Source organism: Phyllostomus hastatus, unplaced genomic scaffold, assembly GCF_019186645.2.
Source record: "Phyllostomus hastatus isolate PE091 unplaced genomic scaffold, TTU_PhHast_1.1 phas_contig_62, whole genome shotgun sequence".
NCBI classification, from domain to species: Eukaryota; Metazoa; Chordata; class Mammalia; order Chiroptera; family Phyllostomidae; genus Phyllostomus; species Phyllostomus hastatus.
This window is the reverse complement of record NW_025333921.1, coordinates 16,173,429-16,196,291: the sequence shown is the minus strand read 5'-3', so window position 1 is coordinate 16,196,291 and position 22,863 is coordinate 16,173,429. Positions and strand designations below refer to the sequence as shown.

General features: G+C 36.3%; 1 protein-coding gene across 7 annotated transcripts in view; it reads left to right on the top strand.

The window, feature by feature from the left end:
* The window catches only part of MYO9A (myosin IXA), a 234,135-nt gene that overhangs the window by 206,090 nt on the left and 5,182 nt on the right, over positions 1-22,863 (top strand). For all 7 annotated transcript variants that reach the window (XM_045848730.1, XM_045848731.1, XM_045848733.1 and 4 more), the window contains 2 exons: positions 20,332-20,534; positions 22,674-22,816. In XM_045848730.1, coding sequence (XP_045704686.1) covers positions 20,332-20,534; positions 22,674-22,816 — 346 coding nt within the window. The remainder of the gene's footprint in view (positions 1-20,331; positions 20,535-22,673; positions 22,817-22,863) is intronic.

Genomic DNA, 22,863 nt, shown 5'->3' with positions numbered 1-22,863 from the left:
CTGCTGTTGGCTCCTCGAAGCTAAAAGAAGAGGTACTTAATTATTCTCAGCTTTGGATTTAGACACAATTTTGAAGCAAGAGAAAAGTTCCACTTAACTTCCTATTGCATATGCATTGAGCTGTAGAAAAGACTTCAGGCCAAGTCTTAAGAATAAGACTGTGTGTCTAGGACATAGTATGATATTCAGTAAGCATCTATGGAATTGAATCTAAGAATGGAATGTAAGAGAGATAACAGTAAGTTAAGGATATCCACTGAAAATAGCCTGACTACTAATCAAAGTCAATAATTTTTATGTATTCATACATTTTAAAATACTATTTCAGATACAGTAATGGCTTTTCTGAAGTACAGAGTGAACTGCATTTATAAAAAATATGTTTTTTATTGCTACTGTGAAAAGTCATATGAGTTGGAGGTTGAAAGATGTGTAGTAATTTAACAAATGAAAGAAAGAGGGGACGACAATTCCAAAGTCAAGGAATCATGAAAGAGCAAACTATGAATAATAACAACCTTGTATAGCTAGAACAGGTGTGGAAGTGGCAGAAGAATTTGGAAAGTAGATTAGAACCAGGTGGGCAAAATTAAGGCTTGAATTTTCTACTTCAAAGCATTTGGGAGCTATAGAAAGATTTTTAAGCAAGGGAATATCATTATCAATGTGTCTTTTGGAAGATAGCTGGTAGCATTCTGAAGAATAATGATTACAGATGGGCAGGACTGACAGCATCATTTAGAAGGCTTTTGACTTGTAAACATACTTGCCATCACTAAAATAGGTTGAATCCTGATTACTTCATTTTGAAATGATTTTGAAAATATAGATGAAACTTGAACATGAATTTGAACTGCACGGGGTAGGGCCACTTATATGTTGGGGTTTTTTCAATAACTATTTAGTCAGCCTTCCATCTCACCAGGCTGGGAGTCCATGCATGTGGAGGGCTGTTTGCATGCATTGTATATGCCATTTTACACATGGCACTTGAGTATCCATTGATGTGGGGCAGGAGGTCCCTTGTGGATACTAGGGGGAAACTAAAGTTTTGGGGGAGTCAGAAGTTATCTGTGGATTTTGGACTGAGTGGCTGGTTGTTACTCCCTAACCTCCATGTTGTTCAAGGGTTAAATGTATCTGTTTCTCCTACCATGTGGAAAGAATAATTAGATTTATGGTACATAATCTTAGCTAGGCTATTCTCAGTCTAAGATTGCAGTATATGATATATGTACAGTCCATCTAGTTATACCTTTTCTATAACAAATCTTGTTACTTATTTATGCTATAATTCCAAGTATAATTATTGATTTAGCACTGTTTAGGCTAATATAATATGAAGAATATAATTTAATATAATGTTTACTAATATGCAAGGCCCTCACAAATTATTCTCTTAAAAGATGTTCTACACAAAGGTTTTCATTGCCAAATAAATTTGGGATATAATGTGTTATACTTCTAATCCTTTGATGGAGTGGTTTTTTGTTTTTTTTTTCCATAATATATCTAGTTGAACAGAGGCTCTAAGAAAGGATTTAGAAACAATAGTCTTATTTCTTAAAATAGTATCAGTTGCTATATTTACTTAGTTTGGAATTTTAAAATTGCTTTGAGCCTTTTCAGGATTTTCCTGCTATACTTGTCAGTATTTCCTGGTGTACTTGTCAGTGGTTGGCAGTATTGGTTAATTTTGTATATTCTCAACTTACTAAAGTTCTTTAGTTCTTACTAAAGAACTTCCTGCATGTCTGTTAGAAATTTGCATACCTACATTTCTCTGTTAATGTGGATAAGTAGATCTGTGGGGTTAAGCTTTGAAACTTACACTAAAAGAAGCAAGAAATGCCACCTCCAAAAGTTAAGTATTAATAATTTGAAAGCCGGCAATTGATTGAAAAGTAGCAGCTTTAAGGCGCTCCAAAGGAAAGAGATATTTTAAGTGTGGGCTTAGACTTAATTGACTCTAGCAAAGGATCCTGCCATTTTCTTTTCCTCCTTTTTTTTTTTTTTTTAGCAGATTTTTAAAAATCCTCACCAGAGGATATTTTTATTGATTTGAGAGAGAGAGAGCGAAAGAAATATTGATCAGTTGCCTCTCATACACACCCCAACCCAGGACCAATCCTACAACCTTCATCCATTTTTAAAAAAAAGGTACAAGGCGATGCTTCTGCCAACTGAGCTACGTGACCAGGGCCGCCATTTTCTTATGTATACTAGTGCGCGATATGTAAGTCTGCCGGTCACATTCAGGTGACTTGACATAGTAAGAAAAAGATTCAGAGAATGAAGATTTTCTCAGAGTATAGAGGCATTCTTACCATTTCTGGTACTGACCAGCAGGTATTTTTATGGTGTTATCTTTTTAAAATATATATATAATTGACATATAACTAGTTTAAGGTATACAACATAATTCGATATATGTATGTGTTGTGAAATGATTACCACATTCAGTTTAGTTAACATCCATCACTTCGTATAGTTGCAGTTTTTTTTCCTTTGTTGAGAACTGGTAGTGTTATCTTTGATAACACTGCAACCAGAAGACTCCTACTGTTTTTCCCTAATTCCCTTCCAGAGATCATTATGGTGTTCGAAAGGCATTACTTGAAGATGCGCATGCAGAAATCATGCAAGGGACAGTGCTGAGGAATATTAGGCACAGGATCTTTGGCAAAAGGAGACCAATATTAGGGTTCTTTTTTTGAAAAAGAAGCACTTCTTACAAAGCCTTGGAATCTTTTTCTGTCAGATGAGGGCAAACAGAGAAATTATGTAGGGAATTCTTTGGTGGATGAGAGGAAGAACTACAGTAATATCTGGCTAAGGAACTGGACTCTCTTCAGGAGGCCTGCTAATTAGGCTTGGGGGAATAAAAGGCAATTCCTTTTACGAAGAGACAATAATAGAAGGATTACTGTGGTCTTGATGATAGGATTCTATTTAAGAGAAGAGGAGGTAAAGAGTTCACAAACAGTAGAGTGATCTAGAGGGCTTGTGTGTTTAGAGAATAAAAAGTACAGAGTAGTAGACAAGAATGAATTCTGTTGGCCCCTTATGTAATTTTTGCTGCTAGAAGTTACCTACAGGTCTATCATTTATATTTGTAAAAAGTCTCAGTTCACCCATATCTTCTTTCTTAAGGAATTCTAATTTTAAGCTTCACACTAGCTTTTTTTTTTTAACATATCATCATACTTAGTGTTTTTAAGGAAAGCTTTCTAATTTCTCACAGGACTTGAAAGATAAACTATTGTACATTTATCAGTTACTGAATTTACTTCTTTCTCATATATATTGTCTTTTAAAATTAGCTATTTGATAAATCTAAGATCTTATATTTGTACATAAAAGATACGTTCACATACTAGTTTCATGTCCATTGTAGAAAATTTTGAACAATAAGGTGAAGTGTAAAAGGGAAAAGGAAAATCACCATTGTCTATTAATATTTTTGAATATTTATATTTTCCTTGAAATTTTTCCTTATGCGTATTATTTATTTATTAAAATTCTCACCTGAGGATATGCATTGAAAGAGAAGGAAGTGGAGAGACAGAGGGAGAAAGAGGAAAAGAGAGAGAGAGAGAGAAATATCAATATGAGAGAAAAACATCCATCAGCAGCTGCTTCCCATACACACCCTGAATGGGGATCGAACCCTCAACATTTTGGTGTATGGGATGATATTCCAACCAACTGACCCACCAGACCAGGGCCTTATATATGTTTAATGAAGTTATGATAGTACTATGGTATTCATAGTTTTATATTTCTTTTATTATTTGAGGAAGATTTTTAGAGATAAAACATGAACTCAATTTAGTATCATAAATCCATTTAATATTTTTAAACTTTTACAGTGCAAAAGTGAGATTACTTTCATTGTTTCTTAAAGGTACTTCTTTTTGTAGATTGCACCTGCACATTAGACACATCTTTTTTTCTGTTCATATTCTCAGTTTCATTTATTCTCATTCCTTTCTCTTTTTTTCAGCAAAAAGCCATGTTTCAGATACTGTGCTAGGTGCTGGAGGTATAGAAAGGACAAGATCTCTGCCCTAGATAAGTTAACAGTCTAGTAAACAAAGATGCAAATTATTGTAGTTCGTTTTACTAATCTCACTGTGAAGAAGCTATGGTATGTACAATCTTTTGGCGTCTCTGGGCCACACTGGAAGAAGAGTTGTCTTGGGCCACACATTAAATACACAAACACTAATAAAAATTGAGGAGCAAAAAAAAGATTTTGAGTAAATTTACAATTTTGTGTTGGGCAGAATTCATAGCCATCCTGGGCCACATGTGGCCTGCAGGCTGTGGGTTGGGCACCTGGGGGAGAGCTGGGTGACTGAGCACTACCTGAGATAATTGAGTAAACTGCAGTGGCTAGAATATAAGATTTTTTGGTAAGAATGAAGGAAGAAAAGATTGATAGTAATGTTTTGGGTTCTTAAATTCCAGGACCAGTAGTTCAGATTTCATCCTTTTAGGCCTTGAGAAGCATCAAAGATTTTTAAACCAGGGAATAATACTACCAAACCTTTCCCTATCTCCAAGGTCTTCCAGACCTTTAGGAAAAACAGTGGGTTTACTCAAGTGGTAGCTTCCAGAATGTGCACAGGATAGCTATTTTCATGATAATCCTACCTAAGAAAACACCCCAAAACTCATTGGCTTAATGCAATAATCATGTGTTTATCACTTGTACATGTGTGAATTGGCCGGGATTCAGCTGATTTAGGGTGAGCTGCAGGTTGGATCCAGCTCTGTTCTGCACATTTCTTATTATTCTTGAACCAGTGACCTATCTGGGATGGGTATAATTTTCTCATGGCAACGTCTGCACCACATACATTGTTAACATCAACTGTGCATGCTTCTGTGCTCATAGTGTCTGCTAGTATCCAACTAGCCACAAGCAAATCACATGATCAAAGCCCAAATCAAGGAGTGGAGAATATACTTAACCTACCTCAAGGTCATGGCAAGGATGTAGATTTATAATTCTATTACAGAAGATGGAGAAGGGAACCAATAATTTAGTTATCATGATCTTTGCTTTATTTGACAATGCCAGGAAGATAGCTCAGGACAATTTTTATTTACAGAGAAAGCAGAGTTTTTCCTCATACATCCTCTAAAACAACTTAGTTCTTTCTCCCACCTTATGTGCCTGTTCAGCCTCTGCTCATGTTCCAGAGCTGAGTTTCTTCTCCCTAGTAGAATGTTGGCCTTTTAGATGAAAAGACCCTCAGTTCTTTTATTAAAAGGGATCAGCTCGTAGCACCTTTAAAGATGCCATTAAGAGATTCAGACTCATTCCTGTTAAAATGGACTTAGGAAGCTGTGTGGTATCTCGAGTGAGAGAAGTGGTCCATGTAGTTTTGATCTGGTCAATCACATAATTTGGATGCTCTTTGGGGCTACACCCAAAATTAACAGTTCTTAGTTTCTGAAAAGTTAGTTGCAATATATACTATGAAGCTATAATATATCAATTAACATTTTCATATTCTGTGACATTAAAATCTATTGATTATTTCAGACTTTGAATAGGTTTTGTTTCACTTACATATGGCCTTGTAATGTCATGGGGGATCATTTGGAAAATACTGGTTCACTGAGCCATGCAGATCTTTCAAATGTTTTATTATACAATATCAAAAATCACATTTGTTTAATATCACCACCGATCTCTTCAGAAAAATCTTTAAGTACTGGGAAGTTGTCAAACTCATGGGGCAATTAGAAGTTTTACAAAATTCTCATATTTGTTTGAAAACTTGAAATTTTGTCATTGGTCATATATTTACTTCATTTGAAATGATGAGCTCCCTTCATACACTTTTAAAGACAATGTCTGCTGCATACCTGGCTGAGTAATCATACTTTGTTGATTATTTTAAGTAGCATTTCATGAATAAAGCAGTTAATTCAACATACATTTCAAACACTTGCACACATGCTTTTTCTTAAAATAACCAATCAGTATGTGATAAAGTTCTGTTATGTATGAAACTTCTAATTTTGTCATATAGAAAATCAAAAATAGTGAACTCAGGAGTTAAGATTAAAATTAATTTATACTTCTTGACAGAAGACAGGAAATGAAATAGACTTTTTTTTAAACTATGCGTGATAGCAAAGAATACATTGATTACCAGTGTAGTTTGTTACCACTGCCTTGATTTATGCAAAGATGCCAGCAGTTAGTTAGTACAATGTCAAGTGGAAGGGCATCTAGCATCTTAGTATCTTTATAAAAATAGTTTTGACACATCCATGGGCTTGGAGGCACTGCCTAATCTCTTCCAGGGACCCATGGACTATGCTCTTAGAACCACTGCTCCATTGTGCATGCAGTGCTACTGGCTTGCTGCATTGCACAGGAATACTTGGTGAGGATAGTTGCTTTCCATGTATGAGAAATAAATGCAAATGACAGAAATACCTAAAGTGTTCACTAATCCTTACTATCTGGTGAATCATAACTATAAGTATTGGGATTTTGAACAAGTGTGGTTATCTAATTAAAACATGCAAAACAGCCAGTTTTCTAGACCTCTCCTTACCAGAAAAGCAGACTCCTCAGGATGTGGTCTGATAATTCAGTCCCTTCCTATTTTTGTGTTAATGGAAGACACTCATGATGATAGTCCATCTTGGCCCAAAATGCTGTTTTGGGGTATGGTTCCTTCATTTAGGAGTCTGAGATTTGTGCTTTAGCTAGTTATATACAGTCCTATCCAGATGGTGCATAGTTTCTCCTTATATATTCAACCCATGGACAAACCCCAGTTACATATACTTTTCTTGGGTCTTCATAAAGTATAATGACTCCCTGGTGTGGGTAATAGGTATCTTTCCCTATATAGTCCTCAAGCTTTTTAAGGGCTGTGCAATCTACTCTCTAATCATTACCACAAGTATCTCTCCAAGTTCATCTGTCTGTAACTCTTTGAGCTTGATTTGACTCATAGTTTCAAATTTCTTTGTGTCCCATCCACCATGTCTTGCCGTTCCTTGCTATATCTTTTCTCCATCATGGGCCTTATAGCATTTTCTGAGAAATCAGCACTCTCCTCATAGGTTTTATTCATTTTAACACTTTGGTGTGCTTTCTGCATGTTTCTATTATTACCTCTTTAAGCCTTAGAAGAAAATGGAAATGTTGGGCTCAACTGAGGATTACCTCAAAGAGGGTATCTTTACTTAGATCCTCCAAATTAAACATTTGGTTCCCAGTATTTTTGTTACAGTAGGTAAGCTTAATATAGACTGGTCTCACAGAATAATAAAGAAGCCTATTCTGGACTGGTCTCACAGAAATCTGACCCAACCAAATAATTAGTAGTGTCTTTCAGAATATCATTCTTAGAAAAAGTAGATAGTAGAATAATATATAGACCTCCTCAAACAAAAGATGGCAAATCTACACGATTAGATGGCTGAATTTGTGGGTTTGAGAAAGAACGTTCTGAAAGGAGGAACGGAGGGATCAGACAGGACAGTGTCTGGTGTGGTGCGAGGACTGAGGAGGAAGTCCCTGACTCTGTGGGGGGTCCTGGGAGAGGCTTTAGGAAAGGTGACGTGTGCCAGATCTGAAGGGATACGTCTGACCTGACCAGATAGAGAAAGGCATGTTGTTACAAAGCAAAAGCACACAAGGTTTAATTCTGGGAAAAACTATATAATTAAGAATTTCTAGAAGCTTGAATATGTAATTGTGCAGACGGGAGACCTTAAGTTAAAACAAAAATAGGCTTTGTTCTGAAGCATACTGAGACATAAGCACTGTGGGGCCACGAGAGTGAGCCAGGACTCACAAGATCTGATAGTTTAAGGTGAAATAGGAATTTCATTTTTTAACAGGATTTTCTCATTTTTAGGTACCTGAAAAAGATTATTTAAAGTTCGTGTACTTAAATACCATAAGTAATGATTAGTATAATATATATACATGTAATTCTGTATCCTCGAAGAAAAATATATATACTTTTTTTAGCTGCCCATGGAATATTCTCAAAGTTGGGCCACAACACCTTAATGATATTGGTGATGTGGTACAACCAGTCCTGGGTGGTGTTGGTTTTATTATTACAGATGTTTCTTTTATTATTTTATGAAGCTGTACTTACAAGTATATTATCTTTAAGTATAAAGTATTTCATAATAGCCCTGGCTGGTGTGGCTCAAGTGGTTGGAGCATCATCTTGTAGCAGAAAGATTGCAGGTTTGATTCCTGGTCAGAGCATGTACCTAGGTTGCAGGTTCCATCCCTGGTCCCAGCACCTCAAAGGCAGAATTAGGCCAAAACCTCAAAGGCAGAGAGAAAATCAAAACTGAAATATTGAGTAATTTAAAAATGACAGTAAGACACTATATATTTGAGCCTATGGGATATATAGCTAAAGCAGTTTCTTAGAGAAGAAAAATGAAAATAAACATCCGAAGAAGTTAAAAATAGAAAAAATAAATTTGAGAGCAGTAGGAAAGAAGGTAAGAGCAGAAAATAAGTTAGAAAACAAAAAATGGTAAAAAATAATTTTTAAAAGTTAATTTAAAAGCAAAAACCAAATCATTAACTAATTAAAATGGGAGGATAGGCACAAATTCACAAGAAATAAGGAAGGAGTTATGTTAACAGTGAAAATTAAGAACCATAAAAGACTACTGTTGTTTTAGTTCTCTATTGCTATGTAACAAATTATCCAAAAACCTAATGATTTAAACAACAATACACATTTATTTTCTCATACTTACACTGTTGTGGGTTGGGAATTCAGGAGCAGCTTATCTGTGTGGCTTGGGCTGTGTCTCTGATAAGCTTGTGGTCAGAATCCCAGGGCTGCAGTTATCTGAAAGCCTGATGGGGGATGTAGCATTTGCATTCCTTTTCTAAAAACAATTTTTTAATTGTATTTTATTGATTATGCTATTACAGTTGTCCCAGTTTTTCCCCCTTTCTTCCCCTCCATGCAGAACCCCCCCCCCACACACACACACACACTGCCTCAGGCAGTCCCCACACCTTTGTCCATGCCTGTGGGTTATGCATATAAGTTCCGTGGCTACTCCATTTCCTATCCTGTGTTTTATATCCCCGGGGCTATTCTGTAACTATTTTTACTTCTTAATCCCCTCACCTCTTCACCCATTCCCCCACTGCCCTTCCCATTTGGCAACCATCAAAACGCTCTCCATAGCCATGATTCTGTCTCTGTTCTTCTTGTTTGCTTAGCTTTTAAAAAACAAAACTAAACTAAAAAACAAACTCAGCATTTGCTTTCAAGATATCTTAGGCATATTGCTAGCTTGTTGATGCTTGCTGCTGGTAGAATGCCTTAGTTCTTTGTCACATGGACTTCTCCATAGGGCTACTTGAGTGTACGAATGACTTTTTCCAGAGCAAATGATCCAAGGAAGAGCTAGGTGGATGCCCACAATGTGTTTTATATCCTAGCCTCAAGTTACACTCTGATCTCTACAATAATCACACAGATCAGCCCTATGCAGTGTGGAAGGGATTAAAGAAGGACATGAATATCAAAAGATGACAGCGATCGGGAACTATCTTGAAGGAGAGTGACTGCAACTTTATTCAATTGTGAAATAAGTTTGAAAATGGGAAGTTTTCTAGGAAAGCATAATTTACCAAAACTGCCCCTAAAAGAAAGGCCATCAACAGGCCAATTACTAAAGAAGAGATAAAATTATCTAAGAGTTTCCTTCTATTAAAAACACCAGACAGGAACAGTTTCACAGAGGAATTTTATTAACCCTCCAGAAAAGAGAGGAGGAAGGTCTTTTTTTATGAAAAGGGTTTAATATTGATACTCTTTCCCATCCCCTCCTTCCATATTATTAAAATTGCCACAAAAGTGTTACAACCAGCAGAATACAGGATGGGTTCAGGACTAGACTTTTGTGTTTAAATCCCAGCTCCAGTTGACTAGCTACTGTGACATAGACGAGTCGTTTAATTTCTATGCCTCAGTTTTCTCCTCTATAAATTGGGGTTAGTACTACCACACTCAAAAGATTGAGTTAACAATTTTATTTATTTGTTTGTTTTTACAGTTAAACATTATAAAGAACTGGTGATTTCATCCTTCAGAACCATTGAGAAAATACCCAGTAATCCTTTCAAAATTTCCATAGAAGTTTCCTACCACCTCCTATGAGTTCATATTTTTAAAGCCATAGGAACAGCATTTAGTACATAGATATATGTGTGTGTGTGTGTGTGTGTGTATCAATAAAACATTTGATATATAGAGAGCTGAATCATCTATGAATATTACTCCAAAATCACTATTTTATAAATGCAACTCTTTCAGAGCTCTAAAAATATGTTTTTCTACCCTGTCCCAGCTTTATTGAGATATAATTGACATATAACATTATGTAAGTTTTAGGTGTGTAACGTGATGATTTGATATGTATGTATATTGTGAAATAATCACCACAATAAGGTTAGTTAGCATCCATCCCCTCACACAGTTACCTCTTATTTAGTGGTGAGAGCATATAAGATCTATTCTTTTAGCGACTTTCCTGTATTCAATATTGTCAACTATGTAGTCAGTGTGCTGTAAATTACCTCCCCAGAACGTATTCCTCTTATAACTGAAAATGTGTACTTTTCTGACCACTGTCACCCATTCTCCTGCCCCCCAGCCCCTGGCAACCACCAGTCTTCTTTTATGTGTCTCTGAGTTTGGTTAAAAACACTTTTTTTTAAAGAAGGGAATCTCACCCCCCATTTTGAAAGGGTAAAATCGAGTGCTAATTTCTTTTTCTGTACAAACTGAAAATAGTTAACTCTCTGTAGGCATGATAAGTCTCATACTGCTCTGGGACCTTGGCTCTGTTTCAGAATTGTGTTGTCTTTGTCATTTTTGGTAGTAGTAATCCACCTTTTCCTAGTAACTTTGTTAGTATGATGCGAGGGATTGGGAATTTGAATATTGTGTGTGCTATTAAATCATGGATTAGTGGGATTTTAGACCTAACACTATTAGCATTTAAAAATAATTGTAGTTGATATCCTGATTTTAGGAATAATTCATCTCTAAAGACTAATCTGGAAAATCACTGGAGTAACTATGCAGAAAAGGATTACAAATATGGCTCTGTCAGTTTTTTGGTATTTAAATTAAGAATTGGGTACAAATTATTCATAAAGTGTGCAATTAATTCAAATCAGTAAAATCCCTAATCCGATAGAAAATATATTGTAATATTAGAGTAGAGGAGGTTTTATCTATTACATAATGTTAGTTTTTTTAAAATTGATGGGCTCATTAGCATAGATGTCAAGTATTATTACATGATAAAAATGACCATATGCAAAGCAAAAGTGAAGGGACACACGGTAAGAAATATTTACAACTCATATCACAAAGCCTATTGTTTTTCCTAGTGAATAAGGAGATGCTTCTATGTAAAGAGGAGAAAGATCAGCCACCTAGTGAAAAATAAACAAAAGATACTACAGACTACTTCTTGAAGTGTTAGCTGTTGGCTCTTTACAGGTAGTTCAAGAGGTCAAATTTATTTGTATTATATTTTCATGAAAATATTTGCCATTTTCACTTTGTTGGCTTTGTGTACTGATGGTAGAAAAACAGCTATGGGTAAAACCACTGAAAGAATATGCAGTGGTCTAAAAAACTCAGTTTTAGAGGAAAAAACTAATTCATACTTATTAATTGGAAAGTATAGAAAAGTATAGAAAATAAAGGATATTATTCCTCTCAGGAAACCAGTGTTAATAATTGCATGTATTTTCATATTCTTTTTAAAATCTGTGGTAAACAAGTTTATGTCCAGTTGTTAACACAATGTTAGCATTTTTTCATATTTCTAAAAGCTCTAAGGAATCAACCTCAAAAATTATTTTCTTTAAACTTGTAAGAGAACTCTAGGCTGTAGGGGTTTCAGGTTTTCTTCATCTGTCCAGCGCTGCCTCAAAAGTGCTCAGACTTGTAAAGCTTGTTCGATTTTCTTTAGCCCTGTTAAGTAATTCTTAGCTAATCCGTGGTAAAATACTCAGGTAGTTAGGGAGGTGATGGTGTGAACACTGAACAAAGGCACCTTTTAATTGCATATTGGGAAGTGTATACTACAAGTAAGCTAAGATTTTCCCAGCTCTCTGAGGCTTTTATGTCACATTAAAAATATTCTTTTGGCTTCATTACAATAGTCAAAATCAAATGGAATGAGAAGATGTCCTGGAATTTATAGTGTGATTCTGACCCATCACAGTGGATTTCAATGCTGTGTTGATCCTGACCTCACACCCTGTTGTCTGCCTCCGATCCACAGTGCTTTCTTCTTCTGTGTCATCCTTTGTTAAATTTGTAGACTGATCATGTGTTTTGAGGGCCTTTTTCTTAATATTTTCTTTACTTCTTGCTCTCAGAACTAAAAGTGGAATAGCAACCTGTAATCCTCTTGATTTTCATCCAATTGCCTGTTTTAGAACACATGCATTTGGAAGGGTTAGCCTGAATGTGCTTAGAACTTCCCCTCCACTTCACCTCACCACGTAGACTATAGGCGAGATCAGCAGTTTCTGTTTCTGAGATAGCTTGTGTTCCTTCTTTCTTCCCAGTATCAACTGAGAAATCTGTCAGTTTATTGTCTCATGCTATTCAAAAGATAATAGTATATTTGCGTAAATAGCTAACTTTGAAAAGCTTTAAAATACCTTTTTTATTGTAAAATACAACACATACAGAAAAGCACATAAATATACATAAATATCATAATGGATTATAAAGTGAACATCCACATACCTCTCACAGTCAAGAAGCAGAACATTGCCAGTGCTCCCAGAGGCACTCTTTTTCTTTCCAACCACAATTCCTTCCTGTCTCCTAGAAAGGAGCAGTAACTTGAGTTTTATGCTGATCACTCTATTTTCTTTGCTGTTTTCCCACTAACATATATCCCTGAGTACTATGATATGTTTTTGAGCTCTGTATAAATGGAATGATATACATGTGTTATTTTATCTGACTTCAATCTTATTGTGCATAACACTTAACCCATATTGTGTTTAGTCGTAGTTCATTTTTGTTACTCTATAGTATTCCACTGTATGCGTATACCACAATTTAACCATTTTCATGTTGTTGGACACTGGCTTGTGTTTCAGGGAATTATGAATATTGCTACTATGAACATTCTAATTCTTGTATTTTTGATGGACATGTGTATGTATTTTTGTTGGGGTATATAGGAGTGGAATTACTGGGTCACAGGATATGTATCAACTTGAGTACCTAAAGTTGTGCTATACTAGTTTATGAGAGTTACCGACTCACAGAAGAGTGCCACCTCCTCCTCAGCTCTTAGATTGCCAGATTTCTTAATTTTAGCCATGCTAGTGGTGTATGATTATGGTTTTAATTTGCATTTCTGGGCTTTGACTCCATGTGCTTAAGTACCTTTCATAAGAATATTGGCCATTGAGATGCCCTTTTTTGAAAGACCTGTTCAAAGCTCTTGCCCATTTTTCTAATTGGCTTGTCTATCACTTTCTGATCTGTAGGAGTTCTTTATGAATTCTGGATGCATGCCTTTTGTTGGTTACTTCTGCTGCACACTTCTTCTTCTACTTAAAGGTGTCATTTGATGAACTAGGAGTTCTTAATTTTAATGTAGTCTAAATTTCATCAGCCTTTTCCTTTAGGCTAGTACATGTTGAGTCATGTTTAAGTCTTTTTTACTATCTGATGTTATGAAGATACTGTTTCTAAAAAACTTAATTGTTTTGCCTTTCATGTTAAGTATGTAGACCACCTGGAGACAGTTTTATGTGGTTTAATGTAGGGAGTAGTCTTTATATTTGCACACAGATGCCCGGTTTTTCCAGCACCATTTATTTAAACGTTTTTTTCCCCATATTTTCCTGAAGTCCTTTGTTGTAAATCAAGAGTCTATATACATATGGATCTATTTCTAGGCTCTTTATTTTGACTGTTCTTTGTACCAACACTGCTATTTTAATTACTATAGCTCTCCAAAAATATTTGTTAGAACAAATCATTATACCTTCTTCAGTAGTGTTTGCACTCTTCTCGGCTCTTTATAATGCCATATAACTTACAGAAGTAAGCCCAAGCCAATGTGGCTCAGTTGGTTGGAGCATTGTCCCATACACTGAAAGGCTGAGGTTTCAATTCCTGGTTGGGCACATACCTAGGTTGCAGGTTCAACCCCTGGTCAGAGCATATCTGTCTGTCTCTCTGTCCCTCTCTTTTTCCCACCTCCCTCCCTCCCTCTCTCCCCACCCTCCTCCTTCCTCTCTCTAAAATGAATAAATAGCCCTCACTGGTGTGGCTCGGTCAGATGTCATTTTGCAGAGGGAAAGGTCTTTGGCTTGATTCCTGGTCAGGGCACATGCCTGGGTTGTGGGATTGGTCCCCAGACTGGAGCGTACCAGACGCAACCGATCGATGTTTCTCTCTCACATTGATGTTTGCCTCTCCTCCCTCCTTTCTCCCCTCTCTAAAAATAATAAATAGTTAAAATCTGAAGTCAGTAAACATTTTTTAAAAATACAGAATCACAAAATTATAGAATTTACAAAAATTTTCTTGGGATTCTTATTGAGATTATATTAACTTTATAAATCACTTTAGGGAATGGTGACATTTTTACAATATTGATTGTTCCCATCTGTGAACATGATACCTCTCTCCATTCGTGTAGATCATTAATTCCTCTCAAAGTGTTTTATGTGTAGAGATCTTACACATCTTTAGTTTGAATTATTACCAGGATTTTAATGCAGTTATAAATGTTATTTGAAAATTGTTACATTCTCTTTATTGCTCATTAAATAAAAATACATTTGATTTTGGTATTTTTCACCTTGAATCCAGCAACTTTGCTGAACTCTCACTTATTCTAATAATTTTTCTGTGATTCCTTTGTACTTCCTATTTCTAGCCATACTGTTCATGGGTAATAATAGTTTCACTTGTTCTTTTGTCACCCTTATGCCATTTATTTCTTTTTCTTACTTTAGCCAGAACCTCCAGTACAGTGTTGAAAGGAAGTGATGTGATGGTGGTAGGGGTCATTCTTTGCATTGTGCAATCTCAAAGGGAAAGCTTTTAACCTTTTCTCATTAAATAAGATGTTTACTATAGAATTTTTGTAGATGCTTTATGAAATTTAAGTACATTTGCTTCTATTCCTGGTTTTCTATGAGTTGTTATGATTTATTGTTGAATGTTATGAAATGCCTTTACTGTATGCATTGAGGTATTCATGAGACTTACTGTTATGACATACCACACCAAGTGATTTTCTGATGTTTAACTATCACTATACTACTGCAGTAAATCCAACTTAGTCATGAGGTGATATCCTTCTTACATGTTGCTTACAAATTGTTTAGGATTTTTTTCACCTGTGTTTATGCATGTTACTCCTTGATATCAAGGTTATGCTGGTTCCTAGAAATGAAGTGGGGAATAGTCCTTTTATTAATTCTTTGGAAGAATTTGTGTGATTTCTATGTTATTTCTTATTCGCTAGTGAAATCATACCTAGAGTCTTCTCCCTGGAAGGTTTGCAGTTATGGATTCAAATTATAAGGTTATTCACTTTTTTGTATTTCTTTTTTGACAGTATTACTTACTTGGATTTTTGTAGAAATTTCTGCACTTTGTATAAAATTTCAGATTTATTGACATAGTAGCCCTCATCCTTTTTATGTCTGCAAGATTTCTAGTGATGTTTCCTTTTTCATATCTGCCATTGGTTATTTGTGAATTCTCTCTTTTAATCTTCATCAGTCTTGCCAGGGTTTTAACTTGTTTATGAATCTTTTCAAAGAACCATATTTTGGGTTTAATCTTCTCTTTTCTAATGTTTATTTACTCTGTGTGTATTTCTTTTTCTTTCCTTGGCTTTATTGTGTTGTTTTTTATCTGGTTTCCTGAAAAAAAAAAAACTTACTTTAATTTTTAACTTTTTTCTACTATATACATATAAAACTATAACTTTAGTATAGGCAGAGTTAAACTGTATCACACAGGCTTTGATATTGTTGTTTAGTTCAAAATGTTTTCTAATTTCCATTGTGATTTCTTCTTTAGCCATGAGTGTGTTAGAAGTCTATTTCTTAATTTCTTAATGTTTAGTTGTTTTTTGTGTTTTGTTTTCTCTTTGAAATTGCACTGTCAGTAAACTTACTTTAAATTATTTTAAAGGTCAGATAAATTACTTCAACCCTAAGAAATGTATTGTCTTTGCTGTATGTACTTTAAAATAATGAGTGTTATGTAATTGTTAGACACTGAATTCTGTATATGTCTGTTATTGTCAGTTATGTTTAAGTTGTTCAGTTTCATAGCTTTACTGATATGTGTGTACACAATTGTTTTCTCGTGCTGATTTTAGTTTTATCTATTTCTTTGAGTGTTTTTGTCAGTATTTTACTTTAAATTTCTGAAGCCATTTCTTAGGTACTTACAAATTTGAAAATGTTATATCATCTTCATAATTTAAACTTTTATCTTTATGAAATACCCCTCTTCATCCAGATTAACACTTCTTACCTAAAGTTTACTTTGTCTAGAATTAATATAGCTGTACCAATTCTCTTTTGACTAGACATGGTATGTCCTTTATTCCCATCCTTTCACTCTGCCTTTCTGAGTTTTTATTTTTTATATGCATCCCTTAGAGACTTTAGTATAGTTTTTTAAATCTTTTTTTTTTTTAGAAAAACTTTATTGATGTTAGAGAGAGAGAAGGGGGAGAGAAAAACATGGATTTGTTGTCCATTTATATATTCATTGGTTGATTCTTTCTATTTTATTTTTTAAAGATTTTATTTATTTTTAGAGCGAGGAGAAGGGAGGGAGAAAGAAGGAAAGAAACATGTGACAGATGCATCCATCTGTTGCCTCTTGCACACCCCCAAGTGGGGACCTGGCCCAGCACCCAGACATGTGACCTGACTGGGAATCGAACTGGTGACCTTTCAGTTTGTAGGCCGGCACTCAGTCCACTGAGCCACACCAGTGAGGGCTTCATTGAATGATTCTTTTATGTGCCTTAATGAGGAATTGAACCTGCAACCTTGGCGTATTGGGATGACACTTTAACCAACTGAGCTACCTGGCCAGGGGCATAGCTTTTTTTTTTTTTTTTTTTTTAATACAGTCTGACAATTATCAGATTTTTAACTAGAGCATTTAATCTGTTAACATTTAACGTAATCACTGTAGTATTTGGAGTTAAATCTACTGTTACATCATTTATGATGCATGTTCCTTTTCTGAACTTTTGCCTTTTTTTCTTTTTTGCCTTTTTTTTTTGACTATTTTTTATCATTCCATTTTTCTTTAGTTAGTTTAGAAGTTTTTACACTTTTACTATTCTTTTAGTAATTAACCCAAAGGTTACAATAAAAATCTGTTACCAATCAAAGTCTGTTAATTGGTACTTTTATCTTTGTCCAAGGTAACGTGAAGACTTTAATATGCTTTAGCTTTTACATGATATAGTTGCTCTTCTGTTGTATTTTTAATTATATATTTTTAATCCATCATATTATTCTCATGTTTTATGTAGTCAGTATTCATTTAGACTTACATATTTACTGTTTTTATTGTTCATTTCTTCCTCCCTAATTTTTCTTTTTGGGTCATTTTGTACCTGCCCTTTAGTATTTCCTTTAGTATAGGTCTGGTAGTCAGATTCTCTTAGACTGTCTCAAAATGTCTTTTATTGTTCCTTCACTCCTGATGGTGGTTTTGCTGTGTATAGAATTCTAGTGTTGGCAGACACTTTTTTTTTCATCGCTTTGAAAGTACCATTCATTGTTTTCTGCCTCTCATTGTTCCTAATGGAAAGATGCGTCTTTGTTGCAGGTACATTTTTTTCTTACTGCTTTTAAGATTTTCTCTTGCCTTTGATTTTTTGCAGTTGTATACAGGTATAAACTTTTAAAAATTTTATCTCTTTTAGAGATTGGAGGCTTTCTTTTCTTTTTTTAAAAAAATATTACCTGGGGATATGTTTATTGACTTCAGAGGGAAAGGAAGGGAGAGAGAGAGAGAAACATTGATGTTAGAAACATCAATTGGTTGCCTCCTGTACATGCCATGACCAGGGATCAAACCTGCAACTTAGGTATGTGCCCTGACTGGGAATCAAACTTGCGACCTTTTGGTATATGGGATGACGATGCTCCAACCAACTGAGCCACTTGACCAGTTCTTGACGGCTTTCTTTAATCAGTAGGTTAATATTTTTTTATTGGTTTTGGAAAATGCTGTGCCATTATCTCTAATGTTTCATCTACAGGATAACTCTTCTCTCTGGGTTTGTTTTCTATTTTTGTTTTTTCATTTTATATATGGTAGATCTTTTTATTGTATCCTGTCTTTTACCTTCTTTTCTGAAATTTTGTTTAAGGATTTTAATTTATTTTGAGAGAGGGGGAAGGGAAGGAGAAAGCAAGGGAAAACATCAATGTGTGGTTGCCTTTCATGTGCCCCCATTTGGGGACCTGCCTTTCAACCCAGGCATGTGCCCTGACTGGGAATCGAACTGGCAACTCTTTGGTTCACAGGGTCCACTGAGCCACACCAGCCAGGGCCTTTTCTGAATAATTTCAGAAAATGTTTTGTTTTGATTTGTTTTCCCTGCTTGATTCTTTATATTTTCTTCTGACCTAACTTCTGGTCCACTAATTCAACAGTATCTTTCTGTCTCCTCCAGAATGGTTATATTAAGCCTGTTTTATAGCCACAATGTCTGGAGTCATTGAGGGCTTCTGGTTTCTATTGTTTTTACTGATTTTCATGTACATTGTCTTATCTCCTTTTGTGCTTGGTTACCTTTGATTGTATTCAGACACAGTATTTGAAAAATTATTTAAAAATATTTGACGCCTGAGACGATGTTACTTTCCTCCAAAGAATATTTTCATTTTTCAGGTAGGTCCTAGGGCACTAGCAATCTGGGATTACTTTAATCCAGTTCTAGGAATTACAGTTTTCTGGACCATTCAGATGACTTGAAGCTAGGCTGCAGTGTCTGCAAAGACTATTATAATTTCAGTTTAGCCTTAAGTCTAGGATACGAACCTTAGAGACCCTAGCGCCAGGCATGCAAGTTTTGCTGGGCAGCAGCCCACACCCTTGTATAGGTCTGGACTCCTACTTTTATTCTCTGCCCCAGAGATTAGCAGACTCTTTCTGCAAAGGACAAGAGAGTATATATTTTAGGCTTTGTAGACCATACAGTCTTGGTTGCAACAATTAATGCTACCATTGTTCTGCAGAAGACCCATAGATAATGTGTGAATTAATGAGCATGAATGTATTCCAGTAAAACTTCATTTACAAAATCAGGTACAAGGCCAGATTTGGCTTATGAGCCATAGTTTGCTGACTGCTGATATAGCCTGTCAGAAGCTCTGCTCATACTCTCAGCAACCTCTTAAATTTCTATTAGCCCTCAGTGCTGGGCTAGTCTCTCCTTGACCTCTATTTTGTTAGCTTTCTAGTTCCTTTAAGTATATGTTGATTTTTTTGTGTTTCTTCCAGTTGTTCTCAGCAGGAGATTTAATCTGAAATACTTAGTCTGCATTATCAGAAACTAAAGTTTTGTATAAACTAATCAATTTAAAAGCAATGAGATTTTTCTCTCTGATCTCAAGAAAGTTTCTTAAGTTGTTATCAGAGAATATCTTTCACTAGCACCCTGTGATATTTACATGACTTTTTTTTTTAATGAAACCGAGTTTCAGGGCATGTATCCATACTCTTCCTAGAGAGATTGTGCTCTGTAAAGTTAAAAACCAGTGTTGTCCATCAGAACTTTGTGTGATGATGGAAATGTTTTCTGTTTGCACTGTTCAATACAGTAGCTGCTGGCCACCTGTGACTATTGTGAATTTGAAATGTGGCTAGTGTGAATGCAGAACTAAATTTTTACTTATTTAATTTTAGTTGGTTTAAGTTTAAATAGCCATGTGTGCATATTTAGTTTAGAGTGGATGCAGTTTAGAGGAAAAGAAGAATCTCATCCTAGTACACAATGTGTCCTTACACTCCCACCCACTGAAGTGCCTATTTCCCAGTGCTCTTGTAAGAAATAATTAACCTAAATGTATTTGCTGAATGATATCACACTAAATGTCTTAGGCCTCGCAGAATATTTCCATTTACTTCTGCCATTCATCTGGTGTGATGGAAGGACACTTGTTATCCTAAATGGGCCACATAAAAACGGATGCAGTCACACAATATACTTTATAACATGTGGTTTTCCTTGCAGGGAAAGGGGCGTCTTCATCGAGGAAACTATCCAAGTCCGTCCTCTCCTGTTGCCGTTGGGTTGCCCTCCATGTCTGATGTCCCAGAAGAGGCCTTGACTGGTGATGCAGCCATGGAGACGGACATGACGGAGCAGCAGCGTGCGGCCATGCAGCAGGAGGAGAGAGTGCTAGCTGAGCAGATTGAGAGCCTGCAGAAGGAGAAGTGAGTGTATCAAACCTCTCCTGTGTGTCAGGCAGTACAGGGGATGTAGAGATGACACATTGTCACCTCAGGGAAGGAAGCTCTGTTAGCAGGGAGACCTGAAGCTGCTACAGTGATAATTCTAAACAGGTTGACTGGAACAGGGTGTGTCAAGGAAATCTTGGCCAGGATTCCTAACAGATCAGAGACCAGCTACATTGAACAGATTTGTCTTAAAAAGGAGTAATATGGATTCCCAGGCTAAGACAAAGTCCCTTCCAAGAATGGGCATTATTCAGAACTCCATGAAGGAAGGATATTATCTGAAGACCTAGCCTTAGGGCCAGCAACTAGATGGTCATAGTAGGGTAGCAACTCTAATGGGTGCTGGGATGATGGGTGGGGAAATTGGCTGTAATTTAGGAGATGGACAGATAAGCAGCTCTGTGACCTTTACCATAACTGGAGCAAAGGTGGGTAGCAGACATCTTGGGGGAAACATGAGCATCACATTGTTCTCCCTGCAGGTACCATGTACTGATTCTAATTGACGATGATGACTCTTTAAGTTTCGTGGGGTTTTTTGTTCCTGAGTTCCAGGATCCCAGATCTGAGAGCTTGATTCATGTGGGGATATGAGCCTGTGAAAGTACTTTTTTGCCTGTCAGGATTAATTCTAGAATTTAGGCAAGCTGAAAAAAAAATTTAAAAAGCAGCTGGAGCTCAGTTGTGCAGAACACAATACAGCAGAAGTTGTGTACATTGACTGCATTATTTGATAGAAGAACTACCTAAAAAGAGGACCTAACTCTGCTCTGATGAAAATGGTATTGGAGGTATTGAAGGATGAATTTGAAGGGGGAAATCTTTCTAAAGAAAGGAAAAGGCATGAACAGCCTCAGAGTTGTGAATACACATGGCTTATGACAGTGGTCATTGCAGCAATGAGCTTCTCATGAGATTATCTTTGAAAAGATTGTCCAAGCTAGGTTGCAGAAGTGAAGCTTAAAGGAGTTTGAAAGGGAGGAGACAACAAAGGAAGGAAGAATTGGACAAGGAAGTTGTGGGCAAGTACAGTATTGGATTCAGAGCAGGTATATTTCCAGGTAATGATGTACGTACCCTAGGATCTGCTCATTGGAGAAAGTTGCCTATATAAAGTGGAGGAAGGGTTATTAGAAGTTGCAAACATAAAGGAACTTTGGTGTTAGGGTATTGAGGTGAGCTGTTAAAAAGATACTGATTGAAATAGATTAGGGTGATGTCAGGCACTAGTGAGAAAAGCAAAATAGGAATCAAGTACCAAAGACTGAAGGGAGTGAGGGGCATGACCGAAGTAGCTGGGTGATTGAGGCAGAGGAGTAGAACATACAGTAAGTGGAGATGGCATGAGTTTCAAGGACAGAAGAGATCAATCTGTGTTACTTCATCCAGAGGTCTCTCTGTGGTCAAGGCAGAGAGTATAGTCTGTAGCCAGTTAGTCAAGTTTCATGGAGCATAGTTGAAGAGTGGAAGGAATCTTAGAGATTAGGTTAATCTCTTTGTTTTGTGGATGAGGAAGCTGAGGTCTGGAGAGAGGAAAGTTCCTTTTAGAGATGTTATGAATGAGTTGAGAGTGGGTTTAGAACACCAATCTGATTATTAGCCCAGAGTTCATTTTACCAAAATATCTTACAGCTGTGGCATCTTTCCCTCCCTCACCCTTGGCCCTTTTGTAGGCCCAGCCTTTGTTGTCATTTTGTCTTTAGTACACAGGCGGCAAACACAAGGCCCATGGGCCGAATCCGGCCCTTCACCTTGGTTTTTATCCAGCCTGGCACCTTGTTTATCTATCTACCTGGCAGCAGCACTGAGCTCTGGCTTAACTGTTAAGGAGCAGTTACATTTATACAGTCCTAACATTACATTTGGCCGTTTGAGGGCAGCCGCGAGGCTGATATGGCCCCCAGTGGAAATGAGTTTCACACCCTGCTTTAGTACATGCAGTTTCAGCCTTCACCATCACTATAGTGTGCAGATCCTTATCGCCACCCCGCATGGGACTACTAAGAAATGTGACTTTTTGCTACTTCAGTTCCTGACTTTTATGGAAGGTCTTTTCTCCTCTTGTCTTCCTTCCACTTATCGAATACTAATGGATTTCTTGATTGTATCTTACAGGGAGGAGCTAACATTTGAAATGCTTGTACTGGAACCCCGTGCTTCCGATGATGAAACCCTTGAGTCTGAGGCCTCCATTGGGACTGCCGATAGCTCAGAAAACTTGAACATTGAGTCTGAAGGTGCAGTCTCTGAGAAATCAGGTAAATGAACATGTTAGTACAAAGGAGGATTAAGGATTCCCAAACTA